Source organism: Lontra canadensis, unplaced genomic scaffold (genome assembly GCF_010015895.1).
Source record: "Lontra canadensis isolate GAN:19392208 unplaced genomic scaffold, GSC_riverotter_1.0 scaffold36, whole genome shotgun sequence".
NCBI classification, from domain to species: Eukaryota; Metazoa; Chordata; class Mammalia; order Carnivora; family Mustelidae; genus Lontra; species Lontra canadensis.
The window spans coordinates 5,673,259-5,694,801 of record NW_022631030.1 but is presented as its reverse complement, the minus strand read 5'-3'; the positions used below and the strand labels follow the sequence as shown (position 1 = coordinate 5,694,801).

General features: G+C 48.2%; 1 protein-coding gene across 1 annotated transcript in view; it reads right to left on the bottom strand.

Annotated features, from left to right (window-relative positions):
* Positions 1-1,931: 1,931 nt before the first annotated feature.
* GRIK4 (glutamate ionotropic receptor kainate type subunit 4) overlaps positions 1,932-21,543 on the bottom strand; it is a 416,257-nt gene continuing 396,645 nt past the window's right edge. Inside the window, exons 19-21 of the mRNA XM_032868748.1 lie at positions 19,912-20,040; positions 6,052-6,170; positions 1,932-2,422 (exon numbers count right to left, since the gene is read on the bottom strand). Coding sequence (XP_032724639.1) covers positions 2,066-2,422; positions 6,052-6,170; positions 19,912-20,040 — 605 coding nt within the window. The 3' untranslated portion in view covers positions 1,932-2,065. The remainder of the gene's footprint in view (positions 2,423-6,051; positions 6,171-19,911; positions 20,041-21,543) is intronic.

Sequence of the window (21,543 nt, the reverse complement as noted above, 5' to 3'; positions counted from 1 at the left end):
GAGTCCTCTCAGAGCTTGCCATCATTTAATGGTTAAAGAGGAAAAAAAAAAAAAGATTCAAATTCATGAGAAAGAAGGTCAGCCTAGGACACAACCGGCATCCTTAAGGGAAATCATCAGGGTCCCATTTTGGCCCCTAGGATGGCAGTTCTAACTAACAGGACTGGCACAAAGAAGCTGTCGAATTACCCAAATGGTAAAAACAAAACAAAACAAAAAACACCAAAAAACCAAAAAACCCATGGAATTAAGCTCATCATCTTCCAAAGATGTCTTTATTTTAGTACATTCAGAACAGAAATGTGAGGATAGTTGGATTCGAGGTGACAGTGGTGGTGGTGGTAGCGGCAGTGGTGGTAGGGGCTATTTATTTCTGTCTCCCTCTGAATTGTCTAAGTTTACAATCAGGAATTGCATAGAATTTGTTTTCCATCAGAAAATTAAAACTCTGCGTGAAACTCCCAGCTGGTGAAGCCAAGCAAAGGTCACAGAGATGCTGGGAAGCCCTTCCCCTCAGTTGAGTGTGTTGGACCCCGCAAACATCTCACAGAGAAAGCAGTAACCAGCAGCCATCTGAGAGCCTGGAAAGCATCAGTCGTTCTGATTTCGGAGATGGAAGAGAAGTTGAATATTTTACTCAAATTCACACGAGGGGACTTCTGCTCCAGCTGAGGTTAGAGCTCAACAGGCCCCAGTTTCCAGCTGTGGGTGTATCAGCTGTGAGACCCCACCTGTGTCCTAGGAACCTGGCACGTTCTTGATTATTTAAAGGTCTTTCCACTTAATAAACACGCACAGCACACACTCACCCACATATATGTGCGCGCGCGCACACACACACACACACACACTCCTGCACCCAGGTCTCTCATCTAGTAGAAAGAAATCACCCAATCCACAATAGTCTTGGGGTCTGGCTTCATAGGCAGTACTGAGTTTGGTTAAAGAGATGCCCTTGACAGAGGATGCACCATACCTATAGGGGGACCCCCCCCTTCTCCCCTGTGACTAGCACATTCCATCTGAAGGCAAGCCAGGGTATGGGAAAAGTGTTTTACCCTCACTCTGCTCCTTAAGCAAGGCCCCCAGACACCTCATGCATTCTGCTCTCCTCCCCTGTCTCTCTTCTTCAGAGATCACCTTCACAAAAGACCAAATCAAACCCAGTGGTAGTGAAAGTCAGAAAGAGAGAGAGAAAGAGAAGACATAGTAACTCCTGAAATCCCAGGCATTTCAAGGTCTCTCTGAGTAAACCATGAATTGATTGGATTTTGGCATTTAAAAAATTACTTTAATGGACTTTTGAGACTCTCCACCTTATTTTCCCCAAGACCCTTCTCCTACACTCTCTGGAGCCCCCAACCCCCACTCAGAAAAGAGAGGTCGGCACCTGAAATCCAATGCACTGGCCGCTCCATGTCCTAAAATTTAGGAAAAAGAAACGGATTATTTAGACTCCCGATGCCTAACGCAGCCTCCCCCTCCAAAAAACAAAAAGACCCCCCCCCCAAAAAAAACAAATGGCTAGAATTGAGACAACGCGAAGAAGAAAAGTGGGGCGGGGCGGGCGAAGGTGGGGAAGGGAAAACAAAACAACATTAACAAAAATATACAAATCCAGAAAAGAAAAACTTCCCTGTTGAGTTTAATTTGTTTTCCTGTAAGAACTAGACCCAGGGTACAATGGCCCCTTCCTAGGGGAAATTCCACTGATGATTCCACCAACTCATTGGACAGGTCTGAGCAGGGACCCCCCACCCCAGCCTCTGTAATTCTGGCGGGAGGGAAAGGCCCACTGGGAGAAGATGGGTCCTTGTGGCCAGGAGGGAGCGCGTCCCCTCGCCGCTGGGGTTCAACGTCTCTGGGTGGTCCCAGCTCCCCGCTCCGGGCGCTGGCTCTGGCCCTGGCGGCAGGATCTCTGCGCTCTTTCGGTCAAGTTCCTGGATCCAGGCTCGGGCGAGAAGCGTGGACGCCGCACGAGTCCTGGCTCCCCGCGGAGCGCAGCGCCCCCCGGCCGGCCCTCCCGCCTCCCCGCCCGGCCTGCACGTGTCGGGCGCCCCCGGGGCTACTCGGGCTCGCTGCTGTTGGTGGTCTTCTCCCACTCCAGGCTCTCCTCGCTGCGGGCGGGAGACGGCCGCGCCCGCAGGCCCTGGAACCTGCGGCACTCGGGGCAGACGCGGATGTGTGTGCAGCCCCGGGCCACCAGGGCGGCCTCCTGGGCCAGTCTCTGCGCCAGCTGGTCGGGCTCCCCGGCCCCGCAAAGCTTGCCGTTGCTGAGCGTCGCAGTGCCGCGCGGTCGGCGCTCCTCGGGAATGGGGGGCCGAGGTGGAGGCACCCCAGCTCGCCGCCGGCGGGGGTGGACACTGTCCTGACACAAGATGATGCTGCGCAACTCGGTCACCATCTCCTGGCAGACGGACACCTAGGGGGGAAGGAGGAGGTCACAGTCCAACGTCTCAGAACCAGCCCCTGCGGGTCCCTGGCGTGTCCCTTGCACATCTGCTTGGGTGGCGGGGGCGGGGGCGGGGGCAGTGTCTCCGAATTGAATAATCGTAGGTATGGAGATATTGGGAAGACCTGTCAACCCATCCCCTCATTCCACCTCCCACTTAGCATTTGAACGCGCTCCCTACCATAGTGCTCCACACCCCTGCCAGCTGGTCGCCTAGTCTTTGCGGCACACCTCCAAAGACATTGGCCTCACTATGTTGGGACAGAGCCCATGAAACAGTTCTTCCCTCTACAGACGTCACAATTCGTCTTCCTAAAATTTTCTTCCATCCATCACTGTTAGATTTATACCCTGAAGCCTACTAAGTAAATAGCCCGTCTTCTGCAGGTCAGTGTTTCAAGTACCTGAAAAATTCACTCTTCATGAACATTCTGTTCTCAGGCTAAACACTCTTGTTCTTTGGGTCGAGTGGTTATAGCTAGAAAGAATACGCACTATAACAACAAAAGGAACAGCAATCACCACCCTCTAGGTCCACAGCCTCCCGAAGAGAAACCCCCGGGTCCAGCTCCGTTTCAGAATATTTTAGATTTTAGAGTGGTTTTACAATGCCCATGCTCTATACTGTGTATCGAAGCCAGTGGGGTCTAGGGCAGACCCTATATTCAAACACATTAAAAGTTGTTAAGAGTAAATCCTGAGAGTTCTCATCACAAGGAGAAAATTGGTTTTCCTTTTTTTTCCTTCTTTTTTATTGTATCTGTATGAGATGACAGATGCGAGCGAAACTTACTGCAGTGATCATTTCATAGTATCGGTAAATCAGACCATTACCCTCTATGCCTCACACTTACACCGTAATGTATGTCAACTATTCATCAATAAAACTGGAAAAGAGCCCATCAGCATTTCTGTAGCAAAACGTTCATACCTTTACACTGAGTGGGACAAAGACCGCAAACATGAACGCTAGCCTCGAACCTGTGCAAGTTTTGTCGCCCAGTGTACTTTGTATAAAATTTATTTAAAAATTTGGAACCTTCCAAGCCTTTTAGGTTTCAGAGCTGTGGGTGAAGAATCATGACCCTGCACGGCTGCTACTTCTACTATACCCATTTCACAGATGTGGAAAGGGAGGCTCAGCGAAGTTATAGACCTTGTGAAAAATCACCTGACTCACCAAGAGCTGGCCCAGAATTTGAACCTAAACCTATCCACTCCAAAGCACGTGCACGCTCTGTTTAGTTCTCTATTCTGTGCTGGAAAGGACGCTTTCCAGGACGATGACAGGAGAAAAAAAACTGCTCTTTCATGGTCTTTCTTCCAGTCTTCTCATTCTATTAATGGAATGGTTGTTCTACTGGAGCCAAAGATCTAATGGAGCCTTTACTCTTCATTTTAGCTCTTGGAAGTCCTCAATGAAGTTTTCGAGGTATATACTCACAGTGCTTAGGCTTTTAAGAATAACCAGAGCCTCTATCTGGAGTGCCTGCAGAGAAGGACTATCATCTAATGGGATATGACCCATTTAGACCCTTCCTAACCTGAGCCCTGTTACTAAATATCAGAGACTCTGGGCAAGTCCCGTAACATCTCTGGGCTTCCAGTAATAACCGTAAAGCTAAAACAATAGCACCTGCCTAATCTATTACATATGACAAGACATACATTTATCGGCTGTCAACTATGTATCAAGCACTGTGCTTTGCACGAAAATAAGATAGTGGCCACAGTCCTGCCTTTTAGGCAATATAATGTTCAGTAGGGAGACTGATATGAAAATAATTGCAATACAATGTCTAAGTGCTTGATCAACAGGTTGCAGTGGTGTTGAAAAAGAGGAGAAATGATCAACTCCTCCTATCCAAGGATGAAGGCAGGAGAACTGGGGAAGGTTTCAGAAAGGAACCCCTGAACTGAGTCTTACAGAGTAAGTAAGTAGCACCATTATTTCAGGAGTGGACAATGCAAGAAAACCAGTAAAGTTGGGGGGAGAAGTAGGGGTGGGGCTGGGGAACCAAGAAAGCCTGGTGCCAGGCAAGGCAAGGGAGGAGAAAGCTTCTGGAAGGAACTGTCCACTTCATGAAGGGCACACTGAGGTCCAGTAAGGCCCCTTGGGTTCTCTTTGGTTTTGTCTGTTGGGAGGGGTTAGATCTCTTAGCAGTGACTTTTCAGTGCAGGGGTGGGGAGGAGCCAGACTGCTCTGCATTGAGGCCTGGATGGGAGGTCAGGAACTAGAGACAGCCGGATCCCCCTGGTTTGGAGGAGGGGAAGGACAGCACAAGAGTAATAGTAACACTGCTACTATTTTATGGCTTTTTGTTGAAAAGCCCAGCATGGAGCCCAACAAGGGGCTTGAACTCATGACCCTGAGGTCAAGACCTGAGCTGAGATCAAGAGTCAGATGCTTAACTGACTGAGCCACCCAGGTGCCCCAATATTATTATTTCAAAATAGAAGATAAACTTGAGCATAATTTTAGATTTTGGGGAGAGAGCAAGAAGCAAACATACAAGGGAGAAAAAGGCAAGCATAAAAGGGAGAAAAAGGAAAATCCTGGAGTAGCCAAGGGAAGTTGGATGAGGGCAGAGGCAGAGGGGTACCCAGGAGCATCTGCGGTGGCTGCAGGGGTGGCTTTAGCTGTGGGTAAAGTTTTTAGTGGGATTTTAATTTTGGGGCCAGCCACTCCTGATTTTGTGGGAGTGGGCAGGAGTAAAATTAACCATTACGCATGAAGGGAAAAAGGGATGTGACGGGCGGGTGATGGTTTGGAAGCCCTAGTGGGTATGGGAAAGAGTCTGAGCACAGAAAAGTAAAAGGACCAGAAGGCAGTGCTGTATTGAGGCCCCGCCTGAGGCTGGACCCCACAGACGGAGGGGCACATGTATACCCCTGTTTGTCCAGTGTAAGGGAGGAGACTTACAACGACCCAGAGTTGAGAGACCGAGAGAAGAGCGAACGTGCTTTAAAAACCAAATAATGCCTTCAGAATGTCAGGACCGGTGCCCCTTCTCAGAGGTAGAATGGGAAAGAATGGGATAAAGTCTTCTGCCTTCTATCCAGACTTCTCAGTCTGTGTGAAATTTACTTAACCCAGTTTTTAAGCCACAGGTTTGGGAATTAAATGGACCCAAAATCCCTGAGAAGGAAGATGTACTTCTTGGCCTTACGTGAACTGAGATATCTCTAAACATCTTTACCAGTAAGGCGAAACATACCAAAGACAGAAGAACCAAAGTCGTCCCTTCCACTGGTAGCCTGGTACTTTGGGCTGTTCCTCTTTGCCCACACTACACCTTATATTATAGTTGTAGAAGACTTCGTTGTGAGTAAAACACACATTATGTATTTATCATCTGGGCCATTCTGGAAAAGAGTCTGAAGCTCAGGCATTAAGTGCACTTTCTGCGGGGGCGTGATTATAAGTGATGAAGAATCATCCCAGACCGCTTGCCCGTGGGACCGGGACTCTTTCTGCCTCGCTGTCCCGTGGGTGCTCCCCCATCTTCCAGGATCTCACAGGTTTTGTCTGAAATGACTTTCGCAGGTGCGTGAGCCCATAGGCCAACACCACAGGTCATACCCGTTAGAAGGTTTACCTCAGTAGCTTCCGAGTGTCGGAGAGTCCATAAAAACTCCAACATAGCCATAAAAATGGCCACGATTAAGCCACAGATAAGAACCACAAAGATTCCACCAATATTCTCCATCCCCAGTCCTGCAAGAGAGTGAGAACAAACACAAAATAACGTAAGAGGGCTATAAGACATACTCATTCTACCAAAATGCTGGAAGTCGTTTAACCAACCAGAACCTGAGTCTTGTAGATGCTTTTCACACATCTTCCTTGCAGGAGATATAATTATCCTTTTGAGGGGGAAAAAAAAAAAAAAAGGTGTGGCATAGCTGGAGTAGAAGAGGGGAAGGAGAGTCGAGTTGGAAAAGGAGGAGTCTGGTGAGAAGCCTCCAAAAGGCCTTCTGGGGGTGGGAGGTGAGGGTGCTTTTAAGAAAAGGGTCAGGGGTATCTGGGTGGCTCAGTTGGTTAAGCGTCCAACTCTTGGTTTTGGCTCAGGTCGTGATCTCAGGGTCGTGAGATCGAGCCCCATGTTGGCTCTGTGCTCAGTGGAGAGACTGCTGGGGATTCTCTCTCCCTTACCCCCTGCCCTCCACTGCCCACTCTCTTTCTCTCTCTCAATCTCTCTAAAATAAATAAATAGATAAATAATTTTTTTTTAAAAGTGCCAGGGAAAACTTGATTTATCCTGCAGAGACATGATACCAAAATACCTATAAATTCTAGGTGTCTCATAAAAATTTTAGTCCATCTTTACAATACCGGGTTTGTTGGATATAAAGCAGTTTTTCAACCAAGCGATGGATAGAAAAAAAATTCCATTTCTGTATCTGTGTCAACAGGCTGCTAAGACACGTATTGAGACAGAACATTTTTATCCCTCTGTACCAGTGGCAGCCATCAGAACCATGTGGGAAACTTGTTCAAAATACAGATTCTTCGTCCTTACACCACCAGACCTCTTGAATCCATATCTCTGGGGTGGGGCCCAGGAATCTGCATTTGAAAATACATTTTACAGGTGACTCTTTTTTCTAGCCAGACCTAAAATTCTTTTGGAGATTAGTATTTTGGGGGGCAATATACATCACAAAGTTCCTTGAAGTCAGGCAGATTCCAGTGGTATTCTCCCCACCAAGCACGATCCCTGGAAGATAGCCTATACTCAGTAAATATTTGTAGGGTTTTACACTTGTTTCATTTCCACAGTGTCAAACATTGAGTTTAGCTATGTCACCGGATGCTTTACTTGGCATCAGAGAAACCCAAACTTCAGGAGCGTGTCATAAGCCCATGAGACCCTATTTAACAGGGGCCACCGTCATAGATCAGAAAGCACCTTTGATCCAGGAAATTGCCAGGAGGGTAGCCTACGCCCTGTGCTAGTCTGGAATACTTGCGCATTTGAGTGTCTGCGTAATCAGGGGTGGGACACGGAGCTACGTCAGCGTTAGGGAAAGCCAGCCTCACACACCACTATAAATGAGCTTAGTTCTGCATCTTGGAGAGCTGGAAAAATCGTTCAACGTAGCCAGGAGCCATTTCAAGATACCTCAGGTTTCCTCTCACAAAGCCTCGAGTAGATGTCTGTTGCTTTTCTGTTTTGTTGTGACAATGACCCAGCCCGTGTAGGGATGGGGAGGGGGAGTGGGGGGAGGGGCGTCTACACTAATCATCTGCTATGGATCCTCTCTTTTGAATAACCCCAGACAGGGGGATATTTAAAAACTCAATTCTAAGGGAAGGCATATAGGGTTTGGAGAAGATTTCTACTTTCTGGGAGGAAGAGGGTTAGGGTTCATTTCGACACCTGCCCCTCTAACCTGGGATCATTTGGGCAGAAAGTTTTTTGACCATGGGAACATCAGAACCCACGTGAATGGGGCAGACAGAAGGGACCCTTGAGAAAGAAGAGTGCACTGATGCTGGGATGCTCTGGTGTCCGCTCCAGGAGCAGGTGCATGGGTGGAGGGAAGTACATCTGAGCATCATGGGTGAACTCCATGGGTGATACTCCAGCTGTGGAGAAGGCTGGATGGAGGGCCTCAGTGAAGGAGAAGTGGTACCCCATAACCTAGATGAGGTATGCTTTCCCGTTCAGGTAAACAGACCCCCCAAGTGAATGTGAAGGTCCTATAAGACTCTTTGGTCACTTTGGGATAGTTGTACTTGATATAGAAAAAAAAAAAAAAAAAAGACTAGGATCCCCCTGAAAGCCTCAACCTCCCTCCCCTCCTGTTTCTGCAGAGGGAAAGGCCCTCTCAGCAGGGCCAATTCTGCCATTTGGCCTCCCTGCCTGTCTCAGCATCACCCAGACCCTCAGACTCTCTTCTTGCCCCTGACTCTCCCTCAGAGGCACACATACTCACGTGCCTCTCTTCTCAGAGAGAAAATAAAAACCCTCCTTCCCCTTCCAGCTCTGTCTAGTGAACACCCCTTCTCTCTCCTTCCTTCCCTGGCCAAGATTTTTGAAACAGTTGTCTATATCAGAACTATTTTAAGACATTTTAAAGCCCTTAAAAAAGCATACATTTGGAGACCCCCTCTCACATAACAGCAAGTAGAAGAAAATGCACCCATATCTTATGTTAAATGCATTTTTAAAATTTTGCTTGTGATGTGACTGAGTAGCAAGCAACATTTAATTTATAATTGGCTGTGATTTCTCAGCAATCATTGTGCATACAAGGGAATGTTTGCAAAATGAGAAAAATCTAACCCCAAAAATTGTTTCTAAGTGTAATGAAGTTTTTATGAATATTAAATTTAAAAATTAATGAGGTCAAAACAATGTTACATTTTGGAGATATTTAATTAAACGTGTCTTAATTTAATTTTGCAGTTTCTTTTTTGCATCTTGAAGCTAATAAATTTTTTCAGGCCTCAAAACATAATTTTGGATGCTTGAAAACCTTTTAGGCCCAAGGAAGCTGAAAAAGAAAATGGTTCTATCTGAATGAACTTTTGTTTTTTCCACTCACTCATCACGCAATTCTGTCTTGCACCACTAAAACCACCCACACCAAGGTCACTAACGAACATCATGTTTCTAACCTTCTGGAAATTTTCCAGTCCTGATCTTAAGTGACCTCTTATAGCACTTGGCATTGCCAACCACAACTCCTTCTTGACTTTTTATAAAGACATTGCCCTCTTGCATACTTCTCCATGCCTTTTGCTGGCTCTAACGAACCTTCTCCCCTCGTTTCCCTGCGTTTGGTCTCCTGCCTCCCCCTCCTGCACTGGCTAGTACCAAGTCCTGCTGATTTTGTCTCCTAAATACTTTTTACTTTCCCCTGCTACTGCTTTCCTTGTTCATGTTCAGGCTCCCACTGTCGCTTGGTTGGACTACTCAGCAGCATCGGAAACGACCTCCTGCTTGCAGCTGCATCGCTCAACTCTACCCTCCACTAAGTTTGCCTGAGTGATCTTCCCAAAATGCAAAATCTAACTGCGAGAAATCTCTAGTTACTGTTCATAGTTCCCAGCACATAGCATTGTTGCCCCTGTCTTCTTTCTGTACCCTCCTCTGCCTGGAGCCTACCTCAAACCCCCAGACACACACTGCACTGAACTTAACCTTTCCTTTAAGGCTTTGCGGAGTGGTCACTTCCTCCAGGCTGTCTTCCCTGATCTTACCTAGCTCTGTTAGATATACGGCTTTGGTGTTTCACTGATCATGCACTGTGACTCATTCTAACACTGCATCAAATAATGCCCTAGTTTGATCTGCTATCTCTGGATTTCTCAATATGAGTTCCTGGAGGGAAATATCCAGGTCTCGCTCAACTCTGTAACCTCACAATCACGGTGCCTGGTCCGTAATTGGAGCCCGATAAATGTTTGTGGAAAGAATGAACAGAAAGTAAGAGGATAAAGACATCTCCTATGTAGAATTCTGCATCATCAAAAGCTTTGGACCCATACTGTGAAACGTATTCATTCCTAATTAAATTCTGTTTGAAATAATAGTAAAGTGTGACAGCCCTTGTCGGGGGCTCATAGCCTGGTCACAGAAGCAGATGGCCCAGACTGTGCGGAGTGGCTGGCCAAGGCGGGACTGAACTCTGACATGGGCTAATCCACAATGTGGACCCAGGGTACCGGGTCCCCAGCAGGTGAAAGGGCATGAGGGAGGCTTATACACAGACAGGTGATTGGAGCTGGGATAAGTTTGATCAGATCTGGGAAAGCTTCTCAGAGTAGCTGAGGTTTTAACAGGATGCGGGGAGAAAGCATGCGTCACTGAAACACCCTCAGGTCTTGCTTTCCCAGCTTCTCAAGTTTCAGGTCCAGCATGTTAATCATGGCTGTTAGCTCCAGCGTGCTGAATCCTGGCTGGGCGGCCTCCCCGCCCAGGAGCGAGCTTGTAAGCCACCGGTGCCTTTAGGAACTTATTGGAAAGTGGAGGCAAGAATAGATTGCTGGCATAGTCAGAGTTGAGAAACAGATGGAGTGGGAGCAGGCAGCGAGTCCTAGCAGAGCACAGCAGTTCTACTTAACGCTGCCATCAGTCACTCTCCTAAAGTCAAATGCCTTTGCTGCACACAGCCTCTCCTTGAGCACAGACACCCTCCAGTCTGATCACAGGCCCTCCATGCACTCAGAGTCGCCTTGGCCCCTGCAAGGGGGGAGTTGGCTAATCACAGCCCCTTTCCCTTCTTAGCTGTATGCCACAGAAGCCACCTAGACAGATGGCTTTCAGACAGACAGTCTCTCTTGACACCTGAGTCTCAGAGCCTCAGCTATGCCCCAGCAATAAGACCATATCAACTGGAACAGAACCGAACTCCCCCTGAAAACTCTTGATTAAACACTAACCCTGGTGTCACTCCTAGTTTGCCCGCAAATACAAAATTACGGTTGACAAATGCAAACCAACAACTTTCCTTGTCTCTAGAACTACACAAGGGAATGGCAACCTGGAAGGGAGGACCTCGGAGCAGATCTGAATCTCCACCCAACTGCTCTGCCTTCCCTTCTGACCTGAAAGTGATCACTTTTTGGAGTCACGTGCCGTCCTCCCCTTGCGTATCTCCTGGTGGCACTGTGGAAATTGGCAACTGAGATGCATCGATGCTCCTTTTGAACAAGGGGTAGGTCTAGCCTGGGAGGCAAAGAGGCAGAGGCTGCAAGAACCACAGAGGTGGGTACAGAGAGCAGAGAGACCAGCACTACAATCCCATGTATTTGTTCTTGGATGTGGGTCAATAAAACTTTCTCGAGAAGCTTCCACGAGCTGAGCACCAGGCAGTGTGCTGATTTCTGTGCAGCGATCCACACTGAAAACTCTTGACAGACACCTGAATTCTTCGACCAAAATGACTTTCGAGCACTTTCTATTTCAAAAGTCATATTCACCTACCTCCACGCAAATATATTAAATGGTCCCATCTTCCGAGACTTATTTACTGTAAATAGCAACTTCACGAGACCACATGTGAGCTGACCTCTACAACCTTGTGAGAAAATACGGAGGGACCCATCAGGTGTGCACAGCCGAGGATGGAAACAGCAAAGCGTGTCATTCACGCTTCCTGCGACATTCCCTGGCTAGACTAGCAGAGTCTCCAGACAGTGGCGGAAGATAGTGACGGCAGGCGAACGGACACGACGTAGAAGAGGGATAGAAGAGGCATCTGATAATTTTTGCAATTTATCAAAACAGAAGCTTGGGAGAGGCGCTTTACAATTTATCAAAATACAAGCTCAAGCGCCTCATTTTTTAAAAACATTTGCTATCTCGTTCAATTATCATTAAAAACACTGTAAAAAAAAAAGGCCTACTGTTGGCATTTTACAGCAAAAGAAACAGGAATTCAAGAAAGTTGAGTGGCCCAAGTTTTTACAGCTGAGACGCGATATCTAGATAAATTTCACTGCCCCCACTCATGTTCTTTATAAAAATGAAGTTGACCTTTATGACTGCTTCCTGGGAGCAAAGTTACTAGGCTAAACATTTTCATTGAATCCCTGTGAAACTGCTACCATGTTTGCCTCCATTTTTCTGACAAGGAAATCAACGTAGTGGAGTCAGGTAATGTGCCCGTGGTCCCACGGCCAGCAGCAAGGGCCAGATCCCAACTGAAGCCAGAGCCTGCGTCCCTACCCCTACCCCACACTGCCTCTCCCTGGAACTAGCCTTCCTTCTGCGACAGGGATGGGATTACAGAGCTCATCCCCACACTCTGATGACTGAATTCATTCCTGGGACCTCTCCTCCCACCCCGAGTGACCGGGAAAGAGGGTCACTCTTTTGTACAGGGGTGACATATGGTTGTATGTATGGGTGGTGAGTTCCACTTAGAAAATTCCCTTCTCCCCTTGACAACATTACATCAAATGCTTGAATCAATGCTTTACTGACTCCACCTTGACTCAGCGGCCACACAAAGTTGAGCTGCAGACTCTATGGTTGCTGACCTCCTTTGATGGCAGACACACTGGGCCACCATTTGCCTCTGTTCCTGAGCCTGTTAACTGGCATCCCCTGGGAATTTCTCCGTCTCTCAACAGTCAATCTGATTTGATTAGGGAGAAGCTTCCTCGGCAAGCATCTCTTTGAGACACTATCTAAACTCCCATATTTGGGTTTCCAGTCTTGGCTCTCTCCAGAGAAACCAGAGAACCGGGATCATCAGGCTGGGCCCCCTGAGAAGAGAGAGAGAGGAAAACAACCCCAGAGTCCACTCCCCACCCATCCCTCACCCCCACTCTCACTAAGATGTCTCACATCCCCCTGGGCCAGACAGCAAACTTCCTGCTCTCTAAGGATTCCGTGAGTCAATACCACTGGCCCCTTTTCCATCCTTGAAAGGGGACCTTGATTTTCACAGCCTGGTGGTGTATTTATGTTCCTTTGAAGCCCAATTGTGAGCTTGAGTTTTTCAAGATAAAGGTATTTAATTTCCTTGGAATTTACCAGCTACCTTTTTTGTCCAACCATTGTTCTGCAAAGCCTTTGGTAACCCAATCCCCTTGAATCGGGATGCCGGCATTTGTGAGTGGCTAACGGAGATTTCTTTTTATAGGGGCTGAGTGAGAGAATAAATAAAACAACTGTTTTTGAAAAGAAAGTGCAGAAGAAAATGAAAGAGCTTGGAACAAGGCTTCCATACACTCTACCACTTCATTTTTCAGCTGCAGATGAAGGTAGATGCTCACTGAGCTCCAGGCAGGGAAGGAAATTGGGGAAGGTATGGGGAAGAGGTAATGTGGTTCTCACCAGAGCCAAGGGAGGCCTGGCAAAAAGACTCATCATGCTTGACGGCATCATCCCAATGTTAGGGTTCTTCTCTGGAACTTGGCAATGATGTTTGAGCTGTAATATTGGATTAGAAGTAGGGTAGCACCAGATCCTTTTCTTTGAAATTTCTCGCATTTTAATAGGATAACGAAGTGGAGAAGAATTATGTTAGCTACTGCCCACTGTCTGGTACACACTGTAGATGTTCCTCAACTTACGATGGGATTATGTCCCAATAAACCCATTGTCACTTGAAAATATCCTAAGTGGAAAATGAGTTTACTACCTAACATACTGAACATGATGGCTTAGCCTCGCCCTCCTGAGATGTGCTCGGGACACTGCCATTAGCCTATGGTTGGGCAAAATCATCTTGAACAAATCCTCGTTTGTAACCAAGTGTCGGAACATCTCATATAATTGACTGAACACTGTTCTGTAAGTGAACACTGGAATGGCTGTGTGGGGAGAGAAGGGCTGTTGGTGTATCAGCCCTTGACTCTTGTGATCTCGGGGTGACTGGGCGCTCTGCTGCTGCCCAGCATCACGGGAGAAGGTCGTCCCACACACTGCTAGCCTGGGAAGAGATCCAAACCCCAGGTTCCAAGTACATGGTTTACTAAATGCATCTTGCTTGCACGCCATCATGAAATGGAACAACCGTAAGTCAAACCGTCGTTAAGTCAGGGACCAGCTGTACTTGAAAGCAAAGCACCTACAGCCACTGTCAGTTTCAGAAGCCTCTGACAAAATGACCCTCCTCACATCATCCCTTCACCTCCATCCCTCTCTGCCTGCTGCATAGTCTCCCCCTTCCTTTAGGCTCACGGGAAAGCCAATGGACTCACATCAGGGAAAGAAAGATCGCCCAGGAGCTGCTCTGGAAAGCAAATTACTATGACTGCCCTTTGTTCGGTTTGAGGTGCAAGGAAAAAAAAAAGTTCCCGTGGCTCCATTCCTGGCAACCATTTAAAGACTTAAAGGAAAAGATCTTTCGGGTCACGCTGGTCCTGTTCTTCTGCCCCGGGAGGGGCTCCCTGGAGCAGGAAGTTACATTCCATGAAGTCTGATGGCTAATTTGCCAGAGAGAGACCAAGCGATGGTGCCTTCGTTGCAGGCTAGTGCCTCTTGCTTGGCTTGGAGAGGGTCATGCCGACTTTTGCTGGGCGAGGAAGCCCTTTCAGCTTTCTGAGTCGTGTTTGTTTGGGCTTTGGCCACGGCAGAAATGGGGCCACTGCCTTAAACTGGCACCAGCTGCCGTGGCTGGGATGGGAGCCGAGCCCTGGCTCTTATGGCGACTTGCACAGCATCTCCCAGACGGGGCGCTTTGGATGTGTTAATACAGCCCATCCTTTCCTTCCCAAGGGCAGCTGGACAGAGTGGACACAGCCTAGTTAAGAGAACCCTAGCATCCCATGAAGTATCTGGGACCCAGGCAGGGCGACCTCTTTATTTTCCCCTTTTCATCTGCTCCGTTCTCTTCTCTGTGCCAGGGAACATTTCGTCCCCAAGTGCGGAGTGGAGCCTCCTGTTACGACCTCTCCAACTTCCCTGGGAGCCCGATCTGCCTGTGTGCCTCCCCTCTCCATCCCTCCTGAGCTCTAGCGTCAGCCTCTGTGGACTGGGGAAGGGTTTCCAAACCCCAGGCTTCTCCACTTGGCAGAAACTCTAACTTAAGTTTTTTATAAATTACCTGATGTCTACCCCTAGCTCCCATTTCCACCGATTGCCAAAAACTTTGAGACTTCTCAGTCACTTTGGCTTTAAATTCAGCCAAATGCAGTATTTCCTCTGTTCTCACTTCACCCCTGGATGTAGTTCGGGTCTGAGGACAGGAAGGAGATGATGTGTCATGGGGTGGGTTAGGTATCTGGTCTTAATGCTGGGTTCCACTTAGATTTCCAATATCTGTGGGACTAGGAAAATGCAAGCCTGTCACTGGTCCCTCCCTGCCCTGGGTCCTCCTGTCTCATCTCTCATGCCCTCTCTTCACTGTAGCATGACACATATTTCTGGGGCTTTCCAAACTCCAGAAGCAAACAAAAAAATCTCTTTACCTCTTAGAATCCCCAACTAATCTAGGAGTTCTATCTGCTCCTGTCTTGTGTCCCAGCAAGGTAAAGAGCTCCTTCCTAGGGACCCTCCACATTCTAATATATCCTTTTTCTGCTCAGAAGCTCCCTATTCTGGCCAGGGTGCTGCTGCTGCTGCTGTTGTTGTTATTATTATTATTATTATTATTATTTTTAATCTGGTTTGCAGATGTGGCCTGGGTCTTGTATTATTTTTCTACTCTCTAATTTCTAGTACCAGCTTCATGCCAAGCTTCCTTTAGGTATTAGCCTTCCGTATTGCAAAATATTTTTCTGGCAAATCAAAAACCTTGACTTCTAAGAACACTGTCTCTGCTGAGTTGTAAGAACTGTTGGAACTTAAAGTCAATAATTTGATTCTTTGTTCCTCCTGAGGCAAGGACTGTCCCCTGAGACCATGAATGCCAGTGACAGCTCAGAATTCCATCCCAGAACCTGCTTTCATCATGTCCCGTCTTAGCCCAGCATTTCTGAAGTCTGGAGCCAACACTCTCAAACTCAGCCCAGAGTGCCAAGGCATTGGCAATGCCCTTGGATATTTATGAAGCATCTTCTGGGACACTAATTTTACTTAGAGTTGAGGTGGAAAAACCATTTTAAATAAACAAGCCTATGTTACATTGTAAGTTGCAAAATTCATGTGTTTTTAGAATAAAACAGGAGATCAAGGACATTCTAAGCACGGTGGGCTGTTTTAGAGGATGTCTCCAGGCCCCCAAGAGTATAGGCTTGTTGTCTGCTGCTATTAATTCCTACCAACGAAAAGCTTGGGATATGCTGGTTTGCAGTCCAAATGCTTCCTACAAGTTTTCAATGCTCTCTGAACTCCAACCTTGTCCTAATTATTCAAACCAGTTTCTGAACGCAATAGCTATGCTCTACAGCATTCCTAAAGCAGTGACTCCTGATACATGCTTCAAGGTTCAGGTCAAATGTCCCTAAAGTCTTCCCTGACCACTGCTCAGAATTAATCACTTCCTCCCCTGGGCTTCATAAACACTTTATGGGTCTCGTAAAGCATTCCTACAATGCAAGCATTATAGTGATGATTTGTGCCTCTCTAGGTTCTAAACCTCTTGAGTACGGGGCTATGTCTTAGTCTCTTCCATAATCTCAGAGCCTAGCACAGCGTCTGATATGCACTGATTTACAAAGCACATTGGATCCAGTGGGGGTATGCGAACATTTCTATGCCACCAGCGGGTGGGGGGGGGGGTCCAAGTTTCCTGTTTGGGAGGCAATAGGCATAGGAAGTGGTACCAGTCTGGAGGTCCTTGAGATGATTGCCCACTTTCATTCATTCATTCATTCATTCATTCATTCATTCATTCACTGTTCATCATTTCATCAAAACATGGATGTCATGTGATAATGCTGGTCACCAAGATACAAAAATAAATAAGACACAGCCCCTGCATTTGAGTTCTTTATAGTCTGTGGGGGACAAATATCAACAGATGCAAAAGAGATGTCGTAAGCATGGGTTTTAAAAGAACTATCTAGCCTTAAGGAGCACGTGATGAGTGGGCACGCTTGTGGCCGTGGACACTGTTCAGAACTCTCATCGTGCCTTAATTGGTCCTCAAGGCCTAGATTTGGGAATAAAATTAGTTCTCACTTCCTTTGTGCCAGTCACTTTTGCAGAGGGTTTATTCAACATGATTCATGTCATTCGATCTTCACAATAGCCCTGGAGACGACATGATTATTCATCATCATCTCTATTTCCTAGAGAAGGAAACTGAGGCTCAAAGATGTTTCTTTAGTGTCTGTAATGAGGCCGTTTATGGAGTGGGATCCATCTGAACCAAGGCCCATGATCCTGAATCTTATAGAAACTGCCCAAGGGAAGAGAGCTATCCTCGTGGCTGATGGTAGAACAAACAGGTAGGCAGGACAGTAAAAGTCTAACGAGCTCCCTTCTTGGAGGGTGGGAGGAGGGTTGGGGGAATTCCACTGGACTTCAGTGACACCTTGAGTGGGAGAGATGATCCAGACAGGGGCCCATGAGTGACCATGACAGAGCACCCAAATCATCATATTTGCCAATTTTGCTGCCCTCTAACTGTTTCTCTCTGGGATCAGCGGGATGCATAAATAAACACCGGCAAAGACATACATGCACAGAAGGGAAGGACCTGTGGCCAGGTTTCGGGGTCAGGGATGAAAGGGGGAAACTGGAGACATGGGAGCAATTCAGCAGTGAGCCTCGAGGGGAAATGTGCTCCAAGAGATCAAATGGGGATTGGGTTGACAAAGGCAGGGAAAGCTGGGGAAGCCCACAGACAGCGGGAAGCAGGAGGGGAGGGAGATCTGGAGCTGCCAGAGCTAGCTGCCAGCTGGGGTGGGGGTGGACAACAATGCAGGAGTCTGTCGGGGTCCCTACACTGCTCTGAGCCCTGACTCCTGGCCTCCTCCCACGGTGTTCCAGCCTCCCTCATCCACAGTGTCTCTGTGTCACCACATCCTCTGGGTCAGCTGCTCAGAGGCAGGAACGACCTGACTACGTGGACAGCTCTGGGATGAAGGTTGTGCAGGAAGGTCACTGAATCAGTTTCATTGGTCACTTTGCTAATGTGACCCAGGAGGACACTGCCATTGGTAGCTTTTGACAACTACCAGCCAGCAGCTTTAGTCACGGATCCCACAAATATTTACTGGGTCGCTAGTATGTGCCAGGCTCTGTCGGGGAGGCTAGGGACACAGAAACGAACAAGACTGGGTCCACGGCTAAGGTGCCATCTGCCAAGCAGAGACCAGGAGCTGCAATGTAGAAGGTTGAGTTCTCTGTCCAAGACAGAGAAGGCACCCAGCCCACTGGGGAAGTGGGGGTAGAGGGGGACCAGGGGCTTCTACGAAGAGAGCTACCTGGACATCTCTCCTAGTTCAGTCGTCGGTCAGGAAACGGACTCAAGATCCCTCCGCTCTGGGGCCCAGATTCACCTCCCTGTTTCTACTTTAGATTATTCCAGATCAAAGGCCACCACCGGTTCCCTCCCCCACTTGGCAAGACGGCTGCTCTTTCCCACCCGTCTGAAGGTCACTGTTATCACAGAACAACATTGACCTATGTTACCTTATCAATAAGCTCATTTTATTTCGACTGTTCCAGGCCTAGTCAGATTTAGACTGTTTTCAATCCACGTGTCTTTTTGTGGGGAGGGGGTGGTGCAGGAGCATTTCGCTACCCACACCTTCCCGGGACAAACCCTCCGTACAGCTCCGCTCTCCCCACGGGAACCTTGCTCGGCTCCGGCTGCGCCCATGGAGCCCCTGCCCGCATCACGGATTCCTGCTGCATCTTCCTCAAGGGGCCCATTGCCGGCAACTGCCCCTCCGACCCTCCCTACCACTCAGGTCCTAAACATCTTCAACATCTACTTCATTCTATCAAATCCACAGAAGTTTTCTGATACCCACATTCATTCATTCATTCATTCATTCATTTCCTTTCTTCCTTTCCTTCCTATTCTTTCTCTCTCCTTCCTTCCTTCCTACCTTCCTTCCTTCCTTCCTTTTTTCTGAACAGAGTTAGTCTCCTCCACACTTGATCTTTGGGGACCGGAAAGCCAAGGTTTGTGTGGCTTCCATGGTTTCCTATGAGGGAAGGGGCAGCATTTCCTCTAACTCAGAAAAGGCCACTAAACTACCCAGAAGGCCATATTCCCAAGACCTTGTCTTGCAGGACAGATTCCTACGCAGAGACACTTGGAAACACAAAGTCACTTGTTCACTGTCTCATCACGGATAATCATTCACGCCGGGCAGAGAGGGAAGCATACAGTATTACTCATTTCCCTCCTCAGCCGCCTTCCTAGGGGACAGCGTGTATAAGTAAATTTGTTACATATTTTAGCAAGGCTGCCTTAGAAGACTAGGGTGATCATATGATTTATTGTCCAAGCCAGGACATTACGAGACATAAAGGGGGTTCTAAAAATAACTAAGAGGCATTAAACGATCGACAACAGATGTAGCCCGGGACTATCCTGGGTGAACCCCTACAAAAAACCGCGGGTGCTCAGGGACCCTGAACACTCCCCCACCACACATATCAGCCGGTGACTGCTTTCTATCCATTGTGATCTAGACTTCATTCATTCACTCACTCATTCATTCATTCAATAAAACATCCATGTGCCAGGCCCTGTGGACAGCCCTGTGAGGAAGACAAGTCCTGTCCTCATGACACATATTCCGGTAGAAGAAATGGAAAGTAGACAAATGAATGTAGACATGGAATGTCTATGTAGAATGGATGTAGAAATGGAAAGGAGACAAATAGAACATATAGTATCAGGGAGTGATGAGGCCTGACAAGAAAACCAAAGCAGAGCTCAGGGGATGGGGGAGACGGGTGAGGGGAGGGTTGGCCTCTCTGGGGGAGCCTTCGCAGAGGATCCAGCCCTCAGCCCCGCCCCGCCCAGCCCTAACTTCCTTCCAAGGCTTGCTCTCCATGTGTTCCAGCAACCATCACCTGGACTCTCGACACCAGAACAAGCTGTTGTCCCCCAGAGCAGGAGAGGATGCTCCTGGACCCGTTTACCTTTGGCTCTGTGATCTTCCTCCTTGGGGCACTTGCCGCCTTCCCACCATTTGCGCTTCAGAATTTCTAGGCGGTTGTTCTCCTGCAGCTGGAGAATGGCCAGGTCAAACTCATCCCGGAAAACCGAACCTGTGGGGTCACGGGAGAGCCCAGAACACAGGGTGTAAGTGCGCTGTGAGGCGTCACTCTGCTCCTTTCCCCAGTATACCTCCTGGGCACTCTGGTCACTTAACCCCAGGAGGAGAGGGACAGACACGGCAGGGGTCCCCACAGGAGCACGACTCTCCCCTGGCTAATTCTGAGGACACTCCACGAAGAGGAAGGGGTTCTGGGCCTTTCTACTTTCCTTCTCTCTATACTGATGTCATGTTCAGCCCACGGCCGAGAGCCCAGTGGAGGGTCAAGCGACAGCTTCTGGGTTCCCGTGGAGCCCCGCTTCCCTACCACTTTCTACTCAGGTTAAACGACATGCCTAGGGACACTAGGGAAGCTGGTCATGAGGCTTCCCATCTGCCTCCAAGAGGCCGGGGTGGGAAAACATGTGTGACACAGACCTCTCCCTCGGTCAGCTGTCTGTCTTCTGCTTGATCTAAATGAATTTCCCAGGCACCTGTAACTCTTGCTAGATCACACCTGACACCTGTTTACCCAGAGCAGCCCCCAGGGGGAGAAGAGCCACCTAAGAGAGTGACAGAAGCCACCTTTCCCCCATCTGTGTGCAGAAGCCAGTCATGGGCAGCCCAACCTTCCCCCTGGCCTGCTGAGTGTCCGACAACCCCCCGTCCCCGTCCATCACCCCGTGTATACTGCTCCTCCTTCCCTCCTCAGACAGAAGGCTTCTGTTCGTTGCAATTCTTTTTTAATTTTTCTAATGGAATATGGTCAAGGAGCTTTGGTTCTGGAATTTAGGTTTAATCACAAAAACAGGCTTAAGTGAAACCATGGGAAGCTCAATGCCTCAGTACGGGCTGAGGCCGGAGATCTTAAAGGAAAATCTGCCAAGAGGCTGGAGACCAGCTAAGCTGCTCAGTTTTCCTGCTCAAGCTCTGTGAAGGCCCGATGTGGACAGATGCCTCAGGGGAAAAGGCTACGGTGAAGGATTCAGGCCAAAGCTTGGAACAAATAGATTTGTGCTCTTCAACTTCAACGCATGACCTGGGCATCTGGTTGACCTGCAGACTCTGAATATGTGGGTTCCATGGGCCTTTTATTTTCCTTAAGATTTTACTTATTTAAAAGAAAGAGCGAGAGAGAGAGCACAAGTCGGGTGAGGGGCAGAGGGAGAAGGAGGCTTCCTGCTGAGCAGGGAGCCCAATGCAGGACTCGATCCCTGGACTCTGGGATCATGACCTGAGCTGAAGGCAGAGGCTTAACCCACTGAGCCACCCAGGTGCCCTTAGGTTGTGCATTTCGAACAAGCTCCAAAGGGGATGCCCTGCTGCTCGGCCACAGACTGCACTTAGACCAGGGACTAGATCAGCTGCCAGATCTCAGGACTCTGACAGCCACGACCCACAGAGGGAAGCTTCCCTCCTGGAGATACAACTATGCCTGGGCATGCAATTCCCTAAGCTTGTAGCACAGAACGTGTCTATGCAAGTGACGTGGGCCAACATCAAGAACGCCTCGTGT